Genomic DNA, 23,319 nt, shown 5'->3' on the forward strand with positions numbered 1-23,319 from the left:
TAGTTCAGCTATTAGGGCAGTTCTCTGGGCAGCTAATGCCTCATTCATTCTAGCCTCCATTCTGGCTTCCAGTTGTTCCATGAGATTTTGGATGTCAGCAAGTGATGCCATTGGTGCAGCTAAAGTTGGTGAAGTTGGTGAAGTTGGTGAAGCTGGTGAGGTTAGTGAAGCTGGTGAGGTTGGTGATAGCACTGTAGGTGTGACTGGAACTTGGATAGGCACTCGAACAGTGGGTACCTGCCCCGGATAAGGGTAGCTGGATTAGAGTACAGTGGGTAGTATTGTGTATCAGGGTAGCTGAATGTGAGGTAGATCGACTCCCTTGTCCAATTGTGCATGACTAAAAAGAATATTTTGTGTTCTTTTTAATGTTTTTAATGTTTATGAGATGATATGTCATGAATGCGCACAATATCACGTCATAATTCGTTTTAATGATATGATTCACATTATTGGGTGCATACAACCCTAAAGGATAGGTTCTATAGGCTATGACACAAATAGAAAATTGGCTTATTAAGGGACCCTTGAACCTTGAGTAAGGATATACCTAACCACATGTGAAACAAATAGTTTCGCGTGGGTCCAATAGTACGCATAATCATGGGCCACCCCCAAAAGGATTAGGGATGTTTTGTGGTAACAGGGAGGATGCTTTGGCTGTCTGTCGACATAATCAAGGAGACCTGCCGATTAGCGCTACTCGCTATCCAGACTCAGAAGTTTGAACAGAAGAGAAGAAATTCATTTGAAATTCATTTTTTATGCAATGGAGAAAAAGATTCTCAATCATGCAAATAAATCAACAAATTTAAATGTTTTAATTAAATTTTACAATTAAGTCCAAATTTCCTTATCCAGTATTCTTAAAGAAAGAACACTAGATTCGTGTTAAGGTACCCTACAAAACAAAGCACAACAAAAATAATACCCTGAAGAAGGGCAGGTTAGTTGATGCAGCAATTGTAGTCCACTTTATGCAAAATGATTACATAGGTCCCTAGTGAAGTTGCCAAATTGTGAACCCTCCCCGAAGGCAAAATTGTGCTAGAATGAGGTATGCTCACATGTGTGATTTATGAAGTCGCCACCTAGTTTATTTTTATAAGGGAAAACTAAGAAAGAACCCTAAATGACTCCAATTGTAATTAACCTATATCTAGATTAATTACCCCAAAGTTTAAGGCACAATCTACGAACCCGAGGTGGATCCCGAGACTATGTCATGCTGATTAACTAACCTAAGTGTAAATGCTTTGCAAGGTAAACTGATGCAATTGGACCAGAAAAGTGTTTTGGTGATTTCGATTTGCCGCTCGGGGTTAAATCTCGAACATGCCTACTGTTTTCGCCGAAAATCCCCCCGAAGGACCCGAAAACATCCTTTTTGTGATTTTTGATGAAATGTGTTTATTTTTTATGCGGTGCCGATAAATCAGTCTTATAAACAATTTTGAGTCGCCACCCATTGTTTAGGCAATGGGACCGTTTTTATAAAAATGACTCCATTTTAAACCCAATTTTGTTTTAAGGCCAAATTATTTTAAAAGGACTGGTCAGGCGCACCAATGCGATTCTGGGTAAGGGAATTAGGTACGTCGGCCTGTTGGAAGCTGACGCCCGGAAAACCGGCCTCTATTATTAACCTATGATTTCTAATTTATTTTAGTTAGAAAAGCCAAATTATTTGTTTACTTAAACCCAACCCAAATAAATCAGACCGAGTTCCTATTTGGAAAATTATTTAATCGTCCCAAACAAATCTAATTATCACATAGCAATTATTCAAATTAAAGCAATTAAATCAAACCAAATAAATAAAAAGCCCGCTCTTGCCTTATGGTTCAAGGCGGGTAACAAACCGGATCAAAAATATTAAATGAAATGAATAAATGACCCGCTCTTGCCTTATGGTTAAAGGCGGGTAACAAACCGGATCCAAAAAAATATATATATATACAGATCAAATTAAAAATTAAATCCATAAACCAATAAAAATTCATACAAATAATAAAATAATAAAATTCATACAAATAAATATAAATAATCACATTTTAATATTTTAAGCTCAATTAAATTATAATATGTTCATAGTTGGGCATTCTCAGATTTATTGAAGAAATTAAACTTTATTTTTGTACAAAATTTATATTTTTTTTATTATTATTTCTGGAAAAATTGATGAATAGTACTGTTCATCGATGAACAAACAGTTACTGTTCATCGATCATTTCTGGGGAAAAATAATGAATAGTACGTGAATAGTGCCTGAATAGTGTGTGAATGGTATCAATTTCTGGAAAAATTAAGAACAGTCACTGTTCATCGATGAACAAACAGTTACTGTTCATCGATTAAATTCTGGAACAATTAAAAAACAGTTACTGTTCATTGAACAAACAGTTACTATTCATCGATTATTTCTGGGAATATTGATGAACAATTACTGTTCATCGATGAACATTTATGTGATTTTTTCCCAGAATCCATTTTTAAGTATTTTTTACATTATTTCTTGTTCAAATGTAATTTAAGGACACATAAAATGGCCAAATATGAACAGAATATAATTTAAAGAAGCTTAAAATATTAAAATCACAAGAATATGTAAAAACACAAAAATATGTAAAAAAAATACAAAAATGTTAAGAAAATTACCTGATCCTCAGATTGAGGATTGTAAATGGATCAAGATCTCCAGAAGCCTTTTTTTTTTTTCAAGATTTAAATGTGTTTTTTTTTATTTTATCTTTTTATTTTTGCTCTCTTTTTATGGTTTGATTCACCTAAAATTAATATCTAATGCCAATTTTCCTCCAAATTAACTCAAGAGTTTCTGGAGGAGAATGTGGCTGCTGGGTGTTTTTTTTTCTAGGGTTTTTAGATTGTGAAGTTGTGTAAAAATTGTGAGAAAGAGATGAATTTATAGAGTAGGTTAAGATACTGTAGCAAACCATTACTGTAGCTAATCGTCACTGTAGCACACGGCTACTGTAGCATGCAGCTCTCTCTCTTTTTTTTTTTTTTAATCCTTGGATATAAAGGCTTCTAGATAGCAGTAATCCATTTATCCTTGTGTCATCATTGGATCAGGCGGGGCATAAAAAACACGCGTCAACACCTACGTACTCTCGTTTGAATGAGAGATCAAAGCCGATGTAGTTCGATAGAGCCTATTCAAAGGCATTTTGAAGGGGTATGCTTCATGCATGAGTGTGTGCATGCTTCGTGCATTTTTTAGGCATTTTTGCCAAAGATTGATTGAGTTTTTGTTTTAGGCATTTGTTCCCAAAAGGTGTTTGATTGGGCAATTTATTGCCAAAAATTGATGTTTGGGCTATTTATCGCCAAAATGGTTGATTAAGGTATTTGTGCCAAAAGTTGATATTTGATTAGGCAATTTGTTGCCAAAGATTGGTTAGGCGATTTGTCGCCAGAGTGATTGATTAAGGGCATTTGTGCCAAAGGGGTTTTGTTGGGCCATTTGTCGCCAAAATGATTAAGGCATTCGTGCCAAAAGATGATATGTAATTTAGGCAATTTATTGCAAAAGAAAAGGTGATATTTGGGCGATTTGTCGCCAAAAAGTGGTTATTTGAATTATAGGCAATTTGTTGCCAAAAGCGATTGATTAAACCGTAGGCAATTTGTTGCCAAAAACGTGATTGATTAAGGCTTTTAGCCACAATTATTGATTAATTGGACTTTTAGCCGAACTGTTCGAAATAAAGGCAATTACACCGTAGTTATTAATTAACTAGGCACTTTAGCCAATATGTTCGGAGTTAAGCATTAATACCATGATTATTGATTAACCGGGCATTTTAGCCTAAACTTATTTACTTAAGGCAATTTGCTGCCAAAATGACGATGGTGCAAATGCAGTTATTTAATTATTTAATTAGAATTTAGAGTAGAAGAGAATATGCACAAAATGCTGAAATTAAATGGGCAGAGTTTCGTTATTACTTGAGTTAATCGGCGGCCGCTTCTTAGCTTCAGTTTGAAAATTCCAGATTAAGCTCCTCCTTTGGGGAATATTAATTAAAATTAATTCAATTAAGTGACCAAATATCACAACAGCAGAGTAATAAAAGCCTAAACTAAATGGAGAAAAGCAGTAGAAGAGCCGCAAGGAGCGTAGGAGAGAAGAGAGCGTCCGTCAGCACAGACTCAATCCTTAAAACTGTCGATTCGGGGCTGTATTTATAGGGAAAAACTAGGCTGGAGGACGGCTGCTGCCACCGTGGATGGCGGCTGCTGTCACCCTATCCTGTCCACTCGCTAGTTTTTTTCGTTCCAAAGGCTTTTTCAGGAGTTTCGTACCTCCAAAAAAATATTCCGGGACCAGTTCTTCGATCCTCGTAATTTTCTGGACGTTTCAGGTACCATATTGGCATACTTTCGGTGAACTTTTCGAATGGCCTCTGGTCTGGCCGGACTGTTTGCAGTCCGGGAAAACAGGCTTTTTGAGCCTCAAAATTTGAGTATTCACAACGCTTAAGGAGAGGGTCTGAGTTAAGGGCTGAGAACACGACTGTCGTCATCGATAAGCTAGAGCATGGACCAGGTGCTTCTTTTTCCTTCATTTTGGACCGCACAGGGCATACTAGAGAAACATCTTTCTCTCGTGAGCCTGTACCGAATGTCTCTGCCTGGTTGTACCCACACGAGTATTTTCTACTCTTTATTCTGATAACTGCCTTTTATTATTCTGCTTTTTCATTATCTGCCCTTGCCCCTGTGTTACTTTATAGGTGTCCATTAACGATTATAATGAAGTGCGCCAACTGTACGAAGCGACTCGCCTAAAGTTGGGAGTGGCGAGGCTCTCGACGAGCATGCATAAGTAAGTATAAACAACCAAAAAGAAAATATGCAATGCATATGCCATGTATACATGGAATGAAATTACTGATATTTATGAATGTGTGCAGAGGGCTACCATGGTGCCTCCAGCTGGTTGAGGTCGAGGGACGCAACATGGCGGGTGTGCGGGTTTCAGAGCTAGACATAAGCCGGTGATCGTTGAGGAGATCGAGAAGTTTGGCAGTGAGGATTGAAAGGAGACGGCTTCCAACATGTCTTGAGTTGTTTGCCCAAGCTCATTTTTGCCTTGTCTTTTTCTTTTCTTTTATTCTTGCTTTCTTGTACCCGGACCAGTTTGGGAAATTTTTTGTAAAGATGATTATTTTCATTTATGAGGAGGCAAATGCCAACTTCTTTACGCTTTTTTTTAAGTGATATTGGTATTTGTGCCCCTTATAGCTGATTATTGCATTGCCTGTTGGTTCTGGGAATTGAAAAACAACAGAATAGGATTTTCTCCAACCAACTGCTAGGTAGTGGCGTGTGCCATTATGCCGTGGCTTGAGCTAAACATAGTGGCATGTGCCATTAGTACTACAGTGGTAGTAAGTTGTTAATCTAACCTTTCATTTCTTGCTATAAAAGCCCATAATACACCTACACGCTTCAAAAGCTCTTTTCTCTTATTCCATACGAAGCTGTCACTAAAAAATCCTGTAAACAAACTTCTCATTTCTTCCCCATTTTCTATGGATCGGTACTTGGCGCCTGCATTTGAAGCACTATTCTGCAGTCTGAGCCATGAGGCTTGGGATTTACTCTTACCATTCAAACTCAATGGGCCGAACTACTACCGGAACATTTGGGTTCAACCTGGATTACTGCAATGGTTGATAAACCACTTTGATCCTTTGGATAATGTATTTCATCATAACAACTTCGAGATCTATCCATTATTTGAAGAACTCAACATCATCTCTGGGAGAATATCGTGGTTGACAAAATTCTTGCGGTGCCCTGGCTGATCATAAAACCTGCTTCATTGATTCTGCCTGTCTTTGGCTTCTCATCTTACGAGATTCCATCTTATGATTTTAGAGCTGATGTTATGCTCCTATGACCGCTTGTAGAACGTGCAATGAGTATGGACCGCACTAGACCATATTGGCTTCTCTTGTCTACTTTTACATTCTTAGTCAGTACTTGCTACTCAGTGGTATCAATGGTTATGGCAGCCTTAGGCTAGTGCCCAGAGTCGAGCAAATGGCTAGCCATCGTAGCCGCTCCCACTTATTTTGGCTAAACCATTTATTTGGCTAGGACAGCATGCCCAGGACCCTAGCTTAGTAATTGGTCCAATGGGAAGTCCACTTCTTCTACAGGTAAATGCATTTTCTTTTTCTTTATTTTCTTATTCTTTTATTTACTCTTCCTCTTTTCATGTGCTCTAACTTTTGCTTAAGCCACCCTTTGCGAGTTTTCGACTTAACGATCTTTTTTTTCTTTTCTCCTTTTTTTCTTTTTTCCTTTTCTTTTTTATATTATTATTTTTGAATGCATTTGCAGTTGTGGGCTTTTGAGAAGCTGTAGGTGATGGCTCCGCCATCGGACCATTTGATTTTCGATTATAGACCATGAGTCTATGATCGTCGTCAGCACCGTTTGACTGGTGAGATTGTGGAAGACTAGATTGCTATTTTTCAGGAACTTACCTCTAAGGGAGTCAGATGGACTTGCCCCTAGTGGTACATAGAGCGAGTCACAGTTTCTTCTTACATGCTTAGTGTGCCCCTATGTGGCTTGACCATAGTGATGGCTCATTATCCCAGCCAAGTAGCTAGGCAGTATTGTCATCATCAGGTTGTCCTTGATTACATGCGGTTCGAGGGAAGCCTTATTACCCAGCGATTTTTGTCTTGATTTATTTCCAGTTGGCCTAGTCGCACAACTGTACCCATTTCTGATGTGACCGATACTTCTTCCTCCGTCTTGTACCGCTCTTGGCTGCAGGCTTATTCCAGAGTCGGTGCTGATTTAGAGTCAGTTGATCTGTTGACAGCTAGATTTCTATTAGGACCCGGCATATCTATGCTTTTACCCTACTATTTAATGAAATGTACTAGACAATTATTGATAGTGCAATTATATGAATGTATGCACTTTTTATGAATGAAATTTCTTTTTGCTTGAAAATGCTTGATATAATAACTGATATTCTATTACATCAAAGTAAATCCACATCATCTGCATATCAACATAAACTTAGCACAACACACTATAAAGTTAATAAGAACACAAAAGGCAAATTTATTAATTGCGCTTTGCCATAAACGTTTCAAGCTACATATAAAATTTCGTTAGCGTATCCAAATTGACAGGTTTCGTAAAGTCATTGCCTTCCATATCTGATAGCTTCAATGCACCTTTGGAAAACATTCTCTTGATCAGATTTAGGCCCTCCCAGTTAGGTTTGAACTTCCCCCTTAGGTCATGAGTGTTTGGCCGCATCTGTTTTAGGACCAAATTGTTGGCTCAAGGGTCAAATTCTAATCTCGAGACTTTGACGATTAAAACAAAACAAATAAATTTAAATTATATTTGTGCCAATAATATTTTATGCAGAATACATATGGAAAGTAATAAATGAACAAGGCAAGTCCTACAATTGTGAAGACATTTGAAGACCCTAGTGGTTAGACTTTTAGGACTCATTGTAGGATAAAGAGAACATTCAATTAGAAGCACAAAAGTCAATTTTCTCTCATCAAAATTATTTTTCGAAAATAGTTCTTCAAAATAAATCTTTTCGTTCCTTGATTTTACGTTAAAAATTATTTTCAAATTCTCTTAAGATTCGAAATATTCAAATTACCTAAATCAAAGAGACTTTGTCCCTAGCAATTTTGGTAACAAGAATAAAGATCTTATGTACTTCATTTTTGGAAACAAATTTTTTAAGAATCTTGATTTATTTTCTTACCTAAAACGAAGAAAGATCTTATTTTAATTCGTTTTGGTAAGTAAAATCTTTTCGGAAAATATTTTTCAAATAATTGCTTTCGAAAATCTTTATTTTAAAGGAAAGAAAGATCGTCTCTTATTTACTTACCAAAAAGATAAAATGTTGACTTTTTTTTTGGTAACAAAGATTTCTATATCTTCTAAATAAGGAAAGTAAATATTCTGATTTGAAAAAGAAATATTCACTTTCTAAAACGAGAGTCACAGACCTCTCTATATAAAGGCATTTTCATTCTTGAAAAATGTGGAAGAAAGAGTTTTCGTTTTAAGAGTATTCATACAGTGATCATATCTTTTATCTCTCAAAACTTACTATCGACCCTGTTGACGCGTGTTTTTATGCCCTGCCTGATCCAATGATGATACGAGGATGAATGGGTCAATGCCATTTAGAAATCTTTTAATCCAAGGATTTAAACAAAAAAATAATAGTAATAATAATAAACAAATTTAAAATTTAAAATTTAAAAAAAAAAAGGAAAAAGCCGTGTGCTACAGTAGCCGTGTGCTACAGTAGCCGTTGCTACAGTCGTGTGCTATAGTACCAGTTTGCTACAGTCCTAACCTAGCTCTATAAATTCATCTTTTTCTCACAATTTTCACACTTCTTACACGCAACTTCACAATCTAAAAACCCTAGAAAAAAAAAACACCCAGCAGCCACATTCTCCTCCAGATACTCTTGTGAGTTAATTTGGAGGAAAATTGGCATTAGATATTAATTTTAGGTGAATCAAAGTATAAAAAAGAGAGAAAATAACAAAAAAATAAATATATAAAAAAATACATCAATCCTTGGAAACAAAGCTCCTGGACATTTGATCCATTTACAATCCTCAATCTGAGGATCAGGTAATTTTCTTAACATTTTTGTATTTTTTTTTTACATATTTTTGTGTTTTTACATATTCTTGTTATTTTAATATTTTAAGCTTCATTAATTATATTTTGTTCATATTTGGCTATTTTATGTGTCCTTAAATTACATTTGAACACGAAATGATGTAAAAAATACTTAAAAATGGATTCTGGGCAAAAATCATGAAGCTGTTCATCGATGAACAGTAACTGTTCATCAATTTTCCCAGAAATGATCGATGAACAGTAACTGTTTGTTCAATGAACAGTAACTATTCATCAATTTTCCCATAAATGATCGATGCACAGTAACTGTTTGTTCATCGATGAACAGTAGCTGTTCTTAAATTTTCCAGAAATCGACACTATTCACGCACTGTTCACACACTATGCATGTACTATTCACGCACTATTCATTAATTTTCCCAGAAATGATCGATGAACAGTAACTGTTTGTTCATCGATGAACAGTAGCTGTTCTTAAATTTTCCAGAAATCGACACTATTCACGCACTGTTCCCACACTATTCAGGTACTATTCACGCACTATTCATTAATTTTCCCAGAAATGATCGATGAACAGTAAATGTTTGTTTCATCGATGAACAGTACTATTCATCAATTTTTCCAGAAATAATAATAAAAAAATATAAATTTTGTAAAAAAAAACAAAGTTTAATTTCTTCAATAAATCTGAGAATGCCCAACTATGAACAGTTTATAATTTAATTGAGCTTAAAATATTAAAATGTGATTATATATATTTATTTGTATGAATTTTATTATTTTATTATTTGTATGAATTTTTATTGGTTTATGGATTTAATTTTTGATTCGATCTGTATATATTTTTTGGATCCGGTTTGTTACCCGCCTTTAACCATAAGGCAAGAGCGGGTCATTTATTTATTTGATTTATTATTTTTGATTCGGTTTGTCGCCCGCCTTGAACCATAAGGCAAGAGCGGGTCTTTTATTTATTTGGTTTGATTGCTTTGATTTAATTGCTTTAATTTGAATAATTGTTATGTGATAATTAGATTTGTTTGGGACGATTAAATAATTTTCCAAATAGGAACTCGGTCCGATTTATTTGGATTGGGTTTAAGTAAATAAATAATTTGGCTTTTCTAACTAAAATAAATTAGAAATCATAGATTAATAATAGAGGCCTGTTTTCCGGGCGTCGGCTTCCAACGGGCCGGCGTACCCAATTCCCTTACCCAGAATCGCATTGGTGCGCCTGACCAGTCTTTTAAAATAATTGGGCCTTAAAACAAAATTGGGTTTAAAATGAAGTCATTTTTATAAAAACGGTCCCATTGCCTAAACAATGGGTGGCGACTCAAAATTGTTTATAAGACCGATTTGTCGGCACCGCATCAAAATAAAAATATTTTATCAAAAACCACAAAAAGGATGTTTTCGGGTCCTTCGGGGGGATTTTCGGCGAAAAGAGATCCCCTTATTTCTTTTCATCTTTATACTTTATGTTTTATCTTTAAAAGAGAAAAGAGATTTTATAACAACTTCTTTTGAACAACAGTTCTGTTTTCTAAACGATTTTCTAATTTGAAAAACTGTTTTTCCTATGCTTATATTTGCATTTCTGTCTATCTATTTAGATTCTGTAATCTTTAGTAGACAGATTTTTATTTGATAAACACTTGTGTAATAGCTTAGGTGAGAAGCTATTGTGAAATAGGTTATCAAGCAACCTTCTCCGTGAGAGAGATTCTAATGTCTTGAATTGAGTTTCTGTACTCTGCCAAAAACAGAAAGGGTTGAGGTTAACTAAAACCTTTGGAAAATCTAGTGGGACAAAGGGTAGATCTAGGTGTTGATCTATTGCCTTGTACTTTCGGTTTGTCTCTTACCCTTGAAAAGAGATAACATAGTTGAGGATCTCAGGATGAGTCTTGGGGAGTGGATGTAGGCTAGTTAGTGCCGAACCACTATAAATCACTATGTTGATCTTTTTTTTTTTAGAAGTTTTGCTTGATAAATATTTTACTCATACTTCTATTTATATTTTAGAAATGCTAAAGTTGTTAATGGTTTTGATGTTCTAAACTGAAATAAGCTTTATATTTTCTGAACATTAGAACTCTGGACTTCTACTCAGTGAATATACCAAGTTCTAAACTGTTCTTCTATTTTCAAGTACCTTTCACTGTTTGGGTTTCTAATTAGTTTTCTAAACTTGATTAAAGCTTTGTGAAGCAGTTCTGATTTCAATAACTGTCTCTCACATAGTCTTTTATGATTCTCTAAACTTTATGAGGAAGTTCTAATTACAATAGCTTTCCGTCATAAAGCAGTTTTGATATTAAATAAGACATTGCGAAGCGGTTCTAATTGATAGCTGCACTTTGCAAAGTCTTTCTATTTTCTCTAAATAGAACATTGTGAGGTAGTTCTAATCAATAATTTATTTTCACAAGTTCATTATTTTTCCGCTGCACTTAGAATTTTGAGTTTTGTTTTAAAAGTTAAATTTTATTTTCATTTTTAAAAAACTCAATTCATCCCCCCTCTGAGTTGTGCTATACATATACGGGACCCACACAAATCCCCTACTCTTAGTAGCTTCGGATGAACTCTTTTGTTGAAGTTCTTAGCTATTCTCTTCTTATATACCTGATCCATGAACCGACCATTCCATCTAGGAGTGTTAATTCTTGATGGTGATTTTCTGCCCATTGACATCCTGGCATCTTGGATTCCATCATTATGCGCAACGACTACACTTCTATCTCTCTTGGTAGCACAACTTCCATTTCATAGACTAGAGAGTAAGGGGTTGCCCTATTCACAGATTTAGCTGTTGTTCGGCAACCCCACAAAGCATAGTGAAGCTTACTTGCACAAGCATGATGATTTTCTACCATTTTCCTCAATATCTTTTTTATGTTTTTGTTTGCGGCTTCCACTACCGCATTAGCTTATGGTCTGAAAGGTGAAGATTTATGATGTTCAGTTCCATACTTCTCTAATAAAGTCTTTACTTTTGCTTGGAACTAAATCCATTATCTGTCACTATATGATGGGGGATTCTATATTTGTAGATCAGGTTCTTTTTAATGAATTTGGCCATTTGCTTGGCGCCGATGTTTTTGAAGGATTCTGCTTCAACCCATCTTGAGAAATAGTCCACCATAACCACTATAAAATCATGTCCGTTAGATGCAAGCGGTGAAATCTTACCAATGATATCTATTCCCCAAGCTGCAGATGGCCATGGCGAAATAAAAGGATGTAATTCTGAAGGCAGAATGTGACTAGGTCTCCATGAATTTGACATTCTAAGCACCTTTTTATGAAAGAAATACAATCCCTTTCCATTGTCGACTAGAAGAAACCTTGTCTAAGAATTTTCTTAGCTAGCGGTTTTCCATTCATGTGGGTGCTACAAACCCTTGCATGGATCTGTTCCATGATCCCTTCAACTTCTTTCCTTGATACACATCTTAACAATACCCCATTTGACATTCTTTTGTACAATTGGTCGTCTAAAACTGCAAATTGTAATGTCCAACGTTGTATAGCTCTTTGTCGTCTCTAGTAGCAGAATCTGGATATACCCTTTTAGTCATCCACTGCAGGACATCATAAAACCATGGCTGTTCTTCTTCCTTAATATTCATAATCCTTTTGCCTTCACAACGTGGGATACTACCCGAAGACATCGTAAATGGCTTCTTAGGCATAACCAAAATCTCTTCCTAAGCTAATGCTAAATTAGCAAAGGCATCTCGTACTCGGTTGTTTACTCTGCTTGTGTTTATGAAAGTCACCCTTTTGAAGTTCTGAATAACAATGTGCAGGTAGTCAATAACATTAGCGTGCTCAATGACAAGTTCTGCTTATTTGGCATAACCAAAATCTCTTCCTTAACTTCCCAATTACCATTAGCGTGCTCAATGACAAGTTTAGAATCACCAATAACCTCAACTTCTTCAGCTTTAACTCAATCAGAGCTTCTAACCCAAATAAGCGGGCTTCATATTCTGTAATGTTATTTGTAATTGGAAACTGTAATCTCTTCAACATCGAGATAACTTCTCCTTGTGGAGATTCTAGCAAAATGCCTACTCCAGCTCCCTTACTATGAGCTGAACCATCAAAGTAGAGCTTCCATCCTTTCTTCTCTATCAGATTTAGATGTTCATCAGGAAAGTCAATCTCCCATTCTTCTCTATCGTCCATTGGATGTGTTGCTAAAAAGTCTACAACTGCTCGTCCTTTGACGGTTTTCTTCGTAGCATATTCAATATCAAATTCTGATAGTAGGATTGTAACACCCACCGGCCAATCACGGAGAACTAGACGGCGGATGCCACAATCGGTGCCTGAGCACCATCTTATGTCACTTATTAAAGCTAGATCACAAATTAGAAGTGGTTAAATTTTCATAAGGAGGCAAGTAATTCACATTTTCTTTTATTTTTTTATTTTTACAAAAATAATTTTTAAGGAAATTCCTACGAAAATTTTTCAAGAGTTTCCTCTAAAAATTAACTTGCCACACAAAGAAAAGATACACACTTCCAATTTTCTCCAAACCCCCAAAACTCCAATTCAACACAACATACCACAAGCACTTCTAAATATCCATCAACATACGCATAATATTCGAAACACATTCTTTTCAAGGAATATATAATCATCATACACCAAAAATATAATAAGATGTTATTTCCTTAAATAATTATAACTCTTAATACATTATAAACTTATTATATCCAACCTCCACAACACAATATTTATATACATGCCAAAAATCACCATTTACAAAATATCCTACCCAAAATGTGATATCTACTCTGATGCTACTCCTCTGGTCTTGAAGAACACCCTCCGCTCCTAACCTGCGCGTGATAAAATCAACGCGCTGAGTGGAAGACTCAGTGGTGCTAAATAACCAACTATTAAATTAACAAGAATAGCCAAATAAATACCGAAATCGCATTCATTGAATTAAATTACTTTGAAAGCAATGCGAAGAGTATAAATACAAATATGTCTTCATTCTTTTATAGCAACAATAAAATTTCATTTTCCTTAAGTCTCGTACTCATGCATAATGAACATAAGCAGATTTGATCGTGGCCTATGTTAGCGCCACCCCCATCACATGCTCGTGGCCTATGAAAGCACCACCGTGGCCTATGAAAGCACCACCCCCATCACACAATCGTGGCCTATGAAAGCACCACTGTGGCCTATGAAAGCACCACCCCATCACACAAATAAGCGCGTCCGCCTATTTATAAGGGCTGATAACCCTAGCATATGATCATAGCTTCACAATAACAAAATCAATCTCTTCATACCACGTTTCAATCATGCATAGTAAAGCCCAAATCATTCTTTCACAAAAGCAATAATTCTTAATCAAAACCTCTTCATTTCTTAGTACTCATCAGTTCAAAATTTTTACTCAAAACACTATAGATATATATATATACTTAATATAGTATAAAAGTACATAAATCAAGAACTTTTCAGCATTTTCATAAACTTGACCTTTTCTGGGTTTTTAACACATAATTTGAGTTATGGGTCTCCAAACTGAATGAAATCAGATTCATTAGAAAGATAAGACAAAATTATACAAATTTTCAGAAGGGACCACAGCCCAGATCAAATGGTAAAATAGCAAACAAAAGCTAGGAACACAGACCAACAGATCAGACCTGATTAAGCAGAACCAAGTCCAATGTTTCTTGAATTCCTACTTAACCAAATACTCAAATGAAACCAATCTAGAACGATAGAAGTATCAAGACATAGGGAAACAACTTTTATGAATAACTCAGAGCCTAATCTTGTCATTATAGTGGTCAAAATGGGCACTCAATTTAGTGATGCATGTAGCCCGTCACAACAGAGTCAGTTTGGGTGTTTCAGCCATAAGTTGAGTTATGTATCTCCAAATTGGACACAAGAGGAAGGGTTGGAAAGATAAGAAGTAAAGCTAAAAATTTTATGAAGAAAATAAGGCGTTATTTGGCCATTTGAGTGGTCAAAATGGACAATCATTTCGGATATACAGGTAAGACACCATAACAGAACCAGTTTTGGTATTTAAATCATAAGTTGAGCTACAAGTATTGGAATTAGACATAAGAATATGTTTTGGAAAGCTGAGAAATAGAGATACAACTTGCATGAAGAAGTCAGAAACAAATGGGATGTATAAAGGGGTCGAAAATGAGTTCCAATCCCACGGCAGAACATATCTAACATTAAATTCAGCAAGTTAACCAAACATATAAAGTTCCCAAAATTCATTCAAAAACCTAACCATGTAAAAACAACTTAAACAAGTGAAAGGAATAGTGCACTAACCTCTTTAACAAGCTTGAATAAGCTTGGAAAGCCTTACTCCTTGGCTTTCTCTTTACCCTTTGAGGATGGTTCTCCAACCTCTTCAAAGTATGAGAAATCAACATTAAAAGCAAAACTTGACAAAAGAAATAGGATGCATCAATAACATGTCTAAACCATAAATTCTACTTAACAATTCACAAAACTCAAAAACCACAACTTACTTGCTTCAATGGTAACTTCACTTCTCTTTGCTTTTAATCACCAATCTCAACTTCTACTACTTAATTCTTAAGAATTAAGTCATATTCTATGATTTAATTAGGTAGTTTGGTGGTAAATTAGGAGGTAAGAAAATGAAGAAAATGAAAGAAGAAGGAAGGAGATGGAAATGGCGTGGAGAAGAGAAAAGAAGAAAGAAAAAAGTGTTGTGGTGTTACTTTAAGGTGCCAAAGTCAAATTTGACTTCCAAATTTCATGCCAAATGTGTGGCTAAGATCAAGTCCTAAGTAATCTCATCCAATGGCTCTAAATATTCCTCAAATAATTCTCTTCTACTTCTTATTTAACTCCACCAATTAATTAAATTAACTCTACTAAAATAATTCCTCATTTATTTCTTAATATACCACACTAGAAATCTTATGCATTTAATACATAAACTCTCCAATAATATTCATGAAATATTTTCTACCCGCCTAAATCATACAAACATGCTCCAAAAATAATAAAGAAAATATTAAATATGCATAGTAATTTTTTTGGACTAAAATAATACCAAGTCCCGGACCGATGGTCCTATTCACAGACCGGTAAATCACTATTACCGACACTAAAAGAAAATCAGTCTGTTACAAGGATTAGCCATCTTGCTAGTTTCCCCACTAGTGCTGGTGTCACATACAAATATCTAACCTGATCCATTCTTAATACTGCTATTATTTGTGAATACTCAAATTTTGAGGCTCAAAAAGAAAAAGGGGCCAGTTTTCCCGGCCGCGACAGTGGTGGTCGCCCTTAAAGGCGGCGGCAGCCGCTATCGCCGACAGCTGCGCCGCCGGCAACAGCGGCTGCAGTCGGCTGTGAATACCTAATTTTTTGAGGCTCAAAAAGCCAGTTTTCCCGGACTGCAAACAGTTCGATCGGACCAGAGGCCATTTTGGAAATTTACCGGAAGTATGCCAATATGGTACTTAAAACGTCCGGGACGTCGCGAGTATCGCGAAACTGGTCCCGAAATATTTTTTGGACGTGCGGAGCTCCCGGAAAAGCCTCCGGAGCGTAAAACTAGAAAGTGCGCCTGCCGCTGCGGCGGGGGCGGCCCCCCCTTCACGGCGGCGGCAGCCGCTATTGCCGGCGGCGGCTGCGGCCGCCCTCACCGACGGTTACGGTCGCCCTCACCGGCGGCGGCCCAGGCCGCCGAGATCCGACGGCCCAGCCGCCGAGCTCCGGCGACCAAGTCGCCGAGATCCAACGGCCCAGTCGCCGAGACCCCGCGGCCCAGCCGCCGAAACAATCCGATTTGCCCTATAAAAGCAGCCCCGGGCCTTCTGTTTTTCTGACTCAGTCTGTGTTGACGGACGCTCCTTCTCCCCTACGCTCCTTGCGATTCTTTTACTATTTTTTCTGCATTTTTAATTTAGTTTTTATTGCTTTCTTGTTGTGATAATTGGTCACTTAAATTAAATTAAAATTAATTAAAATTCCCTTAACGAGGAGCTTAACCTGGAGTTAGGAAGTGGCCGTCGATTGAATCAGGTACATGAACTAAACTCTGCCTATTTAATTTTAGCACTTCATGCATGCTTCTTTGCTACTCCTAATAACTCTACAACTGCATAAATGCATTCACATCACAATTAGGCAAATAAACTGCCTCAATTAAATATGATTAAGCTTTAATGCCCGGTTAATCAATAATCGTGGTATTAAGCTTAAATCCGACAATATCGGCTAAAAGGACCTAGTTAATCAATAACTACGGTTAATTGCCTTTATTTCGAACAGCCTGGCTTAAGTCCAATTAATCAATAATTGTGGCTAAAAAGCCTTAATCAATCACGTTTTGGCAACAAATTGCCTATAATTAAATCAACCACATTTTGGCAACAAATTGCCCACGGGTCAATCAATTTTTGGCAAATAAATTGCCTATAAATTAGATTAACCACTTTTTAGCGACAAATCGCTTAAATCAGAAGTTTTGGCAAAATGCCTAGAATTAATCGATCTTTTGGCTAAAAGCCTTCAAACAATCATTTTGCCGACAATCGCCTAAATCACATCAACTTTTGGCAAAAATTGCCTAAATCAACTCATTTTGGCTAAAAGCCTTAAATCAGTCATTTTGGCGACAAACGCCCGAATAATCACTTTTGGCAAACAAATTGCCTAAATCTTTTGGCTAAACGCCTTCCTGTTGACACGTGTTTTTTATGCCCCGCCTGATCCGATGAGGACACGAGGATAAATGGATTAATGCTATTTGGAAGCCTTTTAATCCAAGGATTTAAATAAAATAAAATAAAATTTAAAAAAAAAAAAGAAAGAAAAAGACTCGTGCTACAGTAGCTAACGTGTGCTACAGTGTCCTAGTGCTACAGTAGCTACGCGCTACAGTATTCTAGTGCTACAGTACCGTGTGCTACAGTGTTAACCTAGCTCTATAAATTCATCTCTTTCTCACAATTTTCACAACAACACACACAATCTCACAACTTCAAAAACGACAAAAATCCTAAAAAATACTGTGATTTGTCTCAAAAAAATTCTTATGAATTGATTTGAGAGAAATTGGTGTTAGAGATAAATTTTAGGGGATTTAAATCATAAAAAGAAAAAAAATCAAACGATAAAAAAAATATATCAATCCTTGGAAAAAAGTTTCTGGAGATCTTGATCCATTTACAATCCTCAATCTGAGGATCAGGTAATTTCTTTAACGTTTTTTTGTATTTTTTTTTTACATATTTTTGTGTTTTTACATATTCTTGTGATTTTAATATTTTAAGCTTCTTTAAATTATATTCTGTTCATATTTGGCCATTTTATGTGTCCTTAAATTACATTTGAACACGAAATAATGTAAAAAATACTTAAAAATGGATTCTGGGCAAAAATCACATAAATGTTCATTGATGAACAGTAACTGTTCATCAATATTCCCAGAAATAATCGATGAGCAGTAACTGTTTGTTCAATGAACAGTAGCTATTTTTTTAATTTTCCCAGAATCGATCGATGAACAGTAACTGTTTGTTCATCGATGAACAGTGAATGTTCTTAATTTTTCCAGAAATTGATACTGTTCACACACTATTCACGCACTATTCGTTATTTTTCCAGAATCGATCGATGAACAATAACTGTTTGTTCATCGATGAACAGTACTATTCATCAATTTTTCCAGAAAATAATAACAAAAAAATATAAATTTTGTACAAAAATAAAGTTTAATTTCTTCAATAAATCTGAGAATGCCCAACTATGAACATATTATAATTTAATTGAACTTAAAATGTGATTATATATATTTATTTGTATGAATTTTATTATTTTATTATTTGTATGAATTTTTATCGGTTTATGGATTTAATTTTTGATTCGATTTATATATATATATATATATTTGGATCCGGTTTAATTATATGTTTATTTATTTTATGTGTTTATTTATTTAAACTTTACAATTTATGTTTAAAATAAAAAAAATGAAATTAAATCTGTAGATTCATTAATAATTTGCATATTCAGAAAATAAAAATAAGTATGATGCTTAGAATTAAGTTTGTAAATTTATTTATGTTTAAGATTAATTTACATGTTTTATTAATAATAATTTGCATGTTTAGTGTTAAATAATAATTGTGTGCGATTTTGGTTTTTTTTTTTTATCTTTGTATTTAACTTTGAATTGATTTATATAACTTTTGGATTCGGTTTGTCTCCCGCCTTGAACCATAAGGCAAGAGCGGGTCTTTTATTTATTTGATTTATTCTTCGATTTGTTGCCCGCCTTTAACCATAAGGCAAGAGCGGGTCATTTATTTATTTCATTTAATATTTTTGACTCGGTTTGTCGCCCGCCTTGAACCATAAGGCAAGAGCGGGTCTTTTTATTTATTTGGTTTGATTGCTTGATTTAATTGCTTTAATTTGAATAATTGCTATGTGATTATTAGATTTGTTTGGGACGATTAAATAATTTTCCAAATAGGAACTCCGTCCGATTTATTTGGGTTGGGTTTAAATAAATAAATAATTTGGCTTTTCTAACTAACATAAATTAGAAATCATAGGTTAATAATAGAGGCCGGTTTTTCCGGGCGTCGGCTTCCAACTGGCCGACGTACCCAATTCCCTTACCCAGAATCGCATTGGTGCGCCTGACCAGTCTTTTAAAATAATTTGGCCTTAAAACAAAATTGGATTTCAAATGAAGTCAGTTTTATAAAAACGGTCTCATTGCCTAAACAATGGGTGGCGACTCAAAATTATTTATAAGACCGATTTATCGGTACTGCATCCAAAATAAAAACATTTTATCAAAAAAATCACAAAAAAGGATGTTTTCGGGTCCTTCGGGGGGATTTTCGACGAAAACAGATTGGCAACTTCACTGGGGATACAACCACTAGTCCCCGATTATTTTTTAATTAGATGGTTGTGATTAGGAATTAACTCTAAAAACCTATGTTTTCTAAAAAATAAAATTGGTTAGAAAGCCGTTCGAAAATTATTTAATCGTCCTCGTTTGTTTATTCGCTTTCCTTTATTTTATTTTTGCTAGGATCTTGCATTCATGCCGCATTTCTCTCTTCTCACCTCATTCTACCCATGCTACCCTTCGGTACTGGTGTTAAGTTTGACGGTGGATCTAGCCTAAACCATGCGATTTAGGTGCATCCATCCGAGAATTAACATTACTACCAACTGCAAGCCTAGTACCTTAAAGGTGCGTCAAAAGGAGTAGGCCCATAAAAAAGCCCGAATCCTGTTTGCGGAACCCAGACTTTGTTAAGCCCAATAAGACTGAAGCCAGTGCATATAGTTGAAAAACCTTAGTTACTTCCCCTAAGGTGTACCCGATTTTGTTTGCTGTTGTTATGTCACATTCATTTCCGAGAATTTATATCGTCAATCTCAAAACCCCCTGTTGGTTGTCGAGATTAGACCAATTCCTAGGAAACAGATGTCAGAATTTATACCAACAGAATTCGTGTGTGGGAGAAATAAGGTTGGAAGGCATGCATTTCCCAACTCCCGTTCCCTATGTGTTATAAACTGTACATATGTTGTGACATTCATGCATCATGTAATATTTTCGTTTCAGCCATACATTAATAAGAGCCAATTTTTGGTATGGACATTTTATCTTGATTTTGAGAGTGGACCTCTAATTTGTTATGAATAATATAATGCAATCACTTATAGTGAATCAATACCCAAAAGAAAAGGGAGTTATAAGGGGGTTGCGATTCCTTTGTATTGTCACATTTCTCGCATTATCTGAAAATAAGTGAGCAAGAGATTACAAAATTTGTAACAAAAAAAAATCCTGCTTGGGACCATTTGTTCCAAGGCAAAAATTAAGGACACAAAAAAAATAATAATAAAAATCCCGCTTGGAGATTCTTCCATTCCAAGGCAAAAAAATTAAGGAAAAAATAAAATAAAATAAAATATCCCGCTTGGAAATCCTTTCATTCCAAGGCAAAAATTAGGGACTTGAGTGAAAATAGTTGACTGTAAAATCCAAAAGGAACAGTCAACGACAGATAATGTCAGAAATGTTTGAATACAAAATAAGTTATTATCATATTATTCACACCGAATTTTTGATTCCAGTCATCGAAATCGAGATCTTATTTCCACACCGATCTTTAGCACATTAGAAATGCATTTCTCATCCTATGTGCTTTCATTTTCTCATGCATACATACAGGACCCATTTTAACTCAGGGGTTTATATCTATCAGTCATAATTGATCCTTCCCGGGAAATCACCTCGAGAGTTTGGCACTGACGCCCTGGTCAACGTTTGGTCGGAGTATCCCAATCCCCGAGCCTGCTCCGTTTAGTCCTCTGATTCATTCAAGTTCTTCGGATTCAATTTCTGATTCATATTTGGTTGGGATGGCTGATAACACTGTGAATGAGATGGGTTTCTCTCCAGCCCAGATAAGGACCATTTCTGAAATAATAGCTGCTGCTCTTGCTCAAGATAGAGCCCAGAACCAAGTGCCGCCTACTTCAAGTAATCAGCCTATAGTGGAGGGAAGAGAGGCTCCAGAACACACCTTGGGTAGTCAAGCATCAGCTGATAATGCTAGTCCGACTGAGAATGAGCTGATTAAGCAAATAGCAGAACTAAAGGACAAGGTGGACAGGATATCTGTTTCGAAAGAAAAAGATCCAGTCATCAATTTTCATGTGACAGAGTATGCCTTGAAGCCCACAAATTCTACTTCTTCAAAGCATACCCTGTTCGCGGAGAATGATGACCCAAGGTCCCATTTGTCGGAGTCCATCCGTGTTGCTCAGATGAACCGATACAACAAAGAGAAGAAGAAGAGTCGAGGGTTCGGTAATTACCGGTCTTCCCACAGAAATAGTAACAGAAACGTTGGTCATGCAGTTAGAAATCAGTCAGGGAGTAGCAACTCAGTGGAGGCTGTTAAAGAGAAAAGAAAAAGGGAGTTCACTGATTTGGGCAGGCCTTTAAGCACAGTCATTGAATCATGCATCGAAAATGGCGTATTGTCAAAATTGCCAATTAATCCATCCAGGCCTATTTTGGGTAGGTCTGTTGATCAAGAATGTGAATATCATCAGTGCAAGGGCCACTCTACTGATAATTGTGTCAAGCTCAAACATGACATCCAAGACTTGATAGATAGCGGGAAGATCACCCAGCCTCCTGAGCATAGCAAGTCAGCACCCGGAAACATTAGAGTTAATGAATTGAACAAGCTCTTAATCTTTCTTTTTGTTCTTCTGAATATTGCTTTAAGAACAATTTGAATGAACTTCATTTACTATTTCAATCAATGGGAATGAATTTTGATTACTTGTTTTCTTACTTCTCCTGATTGTTATGTTCATGGCATTGATTATACCACACGCATATTTGGCATAAATGCATTGCATCATTTTGTATTTAAACCTAAGCACCGTCCAAAATCTCAAAAAAAAAAAATCGAAATCGGATCAGACTTTAAGCTTGAGCTCAAAAACGATTTCCAAGAACGTCTACAGTTAGGCTGATATACCGGGGGATCAATAAGCTGATTACAGGACATGTCGTCCCTACCGATTCAAATATCAAGCCAGTAAAGCGGAAAAGGAGCGGGTCAAACTAGAAGGGTCAAACTAGAAGTGGCAAAACAAGATGAAGACTGTGGTTCAGAAAAAGCTAGATGCAAGTTTCTGGGAAGGTAATGCATTACCCTGAGTGGTCAGCGAACACAGTCCCTATGCTCAAGAAAGGGGGAGACTAACAACCTGTGTCGACTACAGCCTCGCCCAAAGATGACTTCCTTCTTCCACATATGGATGTCCTGAGTAACAGCGCTGTAGGAATGGCATGTTATCAAAAAAAAAAAAAAAAAAAAAGAGAATGATCGCTTGTTTTTACAGTAAGCGGGTACATCCAAGGACTTTGAAAAGTGGAGATTCAGTGCTGATCATACTGTTAGACCACGAATCGCAGAGTCACCCTAGAGGCCGGTTTTTCCGGGCGTCGGCTTCCAACGGGCCGACGTACGCAATTCCCTTACCCAGAATCGCATTGGTGAGCCTGACTAGTCTTTTAAAATAATTTGGCCTTAAAACAAAATTGGATTTAAAATGAAGTCAGTTTTATAAAAACGGTCTCATTGCCTAAACAATGGGTGGCGACTCAAAATTGTTTATAAGACCGATTTATCGGCACCGCATCCAAAATAAAAACATTTTATCAAAAAAATCACAAAAAAAGGATGTTTTCGGGTCCTTCGGGGGGATTTTCGACGAAAACACTTCCAATACCAACTTTTGGCACAAATGCCTTAATCACTTTGGCGACAAATCGCCTAACCAATTTTTGGCAATAAATTGCCTAAATCACATCGATTTTTGGCAATAATTGCCTAAATCAATCTTTTTGGCTAAAAGCCATTAAAATCAACATTTTTGGCATCAAATGCCTAAACAATCAATTTTCAGGCAAAATGCCTAAACAAAATGCACAAAGCATACACACACTCATGCATAAAGCATCCCCATTCAAAGCCCTTCAAAGAAGGCCTACGTTGACTT

General features: G+C 36.0%; 1 protein-coding gene across 1 annotated transcript; it reads right to left on the reverse strand.

The window, feature by feature from the left end:
* Positions 1-12,200: 12,200 nt before the first annotated feature.
* LOC149493686 (uncharacterized) lies at positions 12,201-12,897 on the reverse strand. The gene is made up of 2 exons (XM_089726306.1): positions 12,598-12,897; positions 12,201-12,413 (listed from the first exon to the last, which is right to left on the reverse strand). Exons 1-2 carry the CDS (start codon positions 12,895-12,897, stop codon positions 12,201-12,203), a joined length of 513 nt encoding a protein of 170 aa, XP_089582432.1.
* Positions 12,898-23,319: the final 10,422 nt, after the last annotated feature.

This window comes from Jatropha curcas, chromosome 9 (assembly GCF_041381405.1).
Source record: "Jatropha curcas cultivar XTBG-Jc1 chromosome 9, XTBG_Jcur_1.0, whole genome shotgun sequence".
NCBI classification, from domain to species: domain Eukaryota; kingdom Viridiplantae; phylum Streptophyta; class Magnoliopsida; order Malpighiales; family Euphorbiaceae; genus Jatropha; species Jatropha curcas.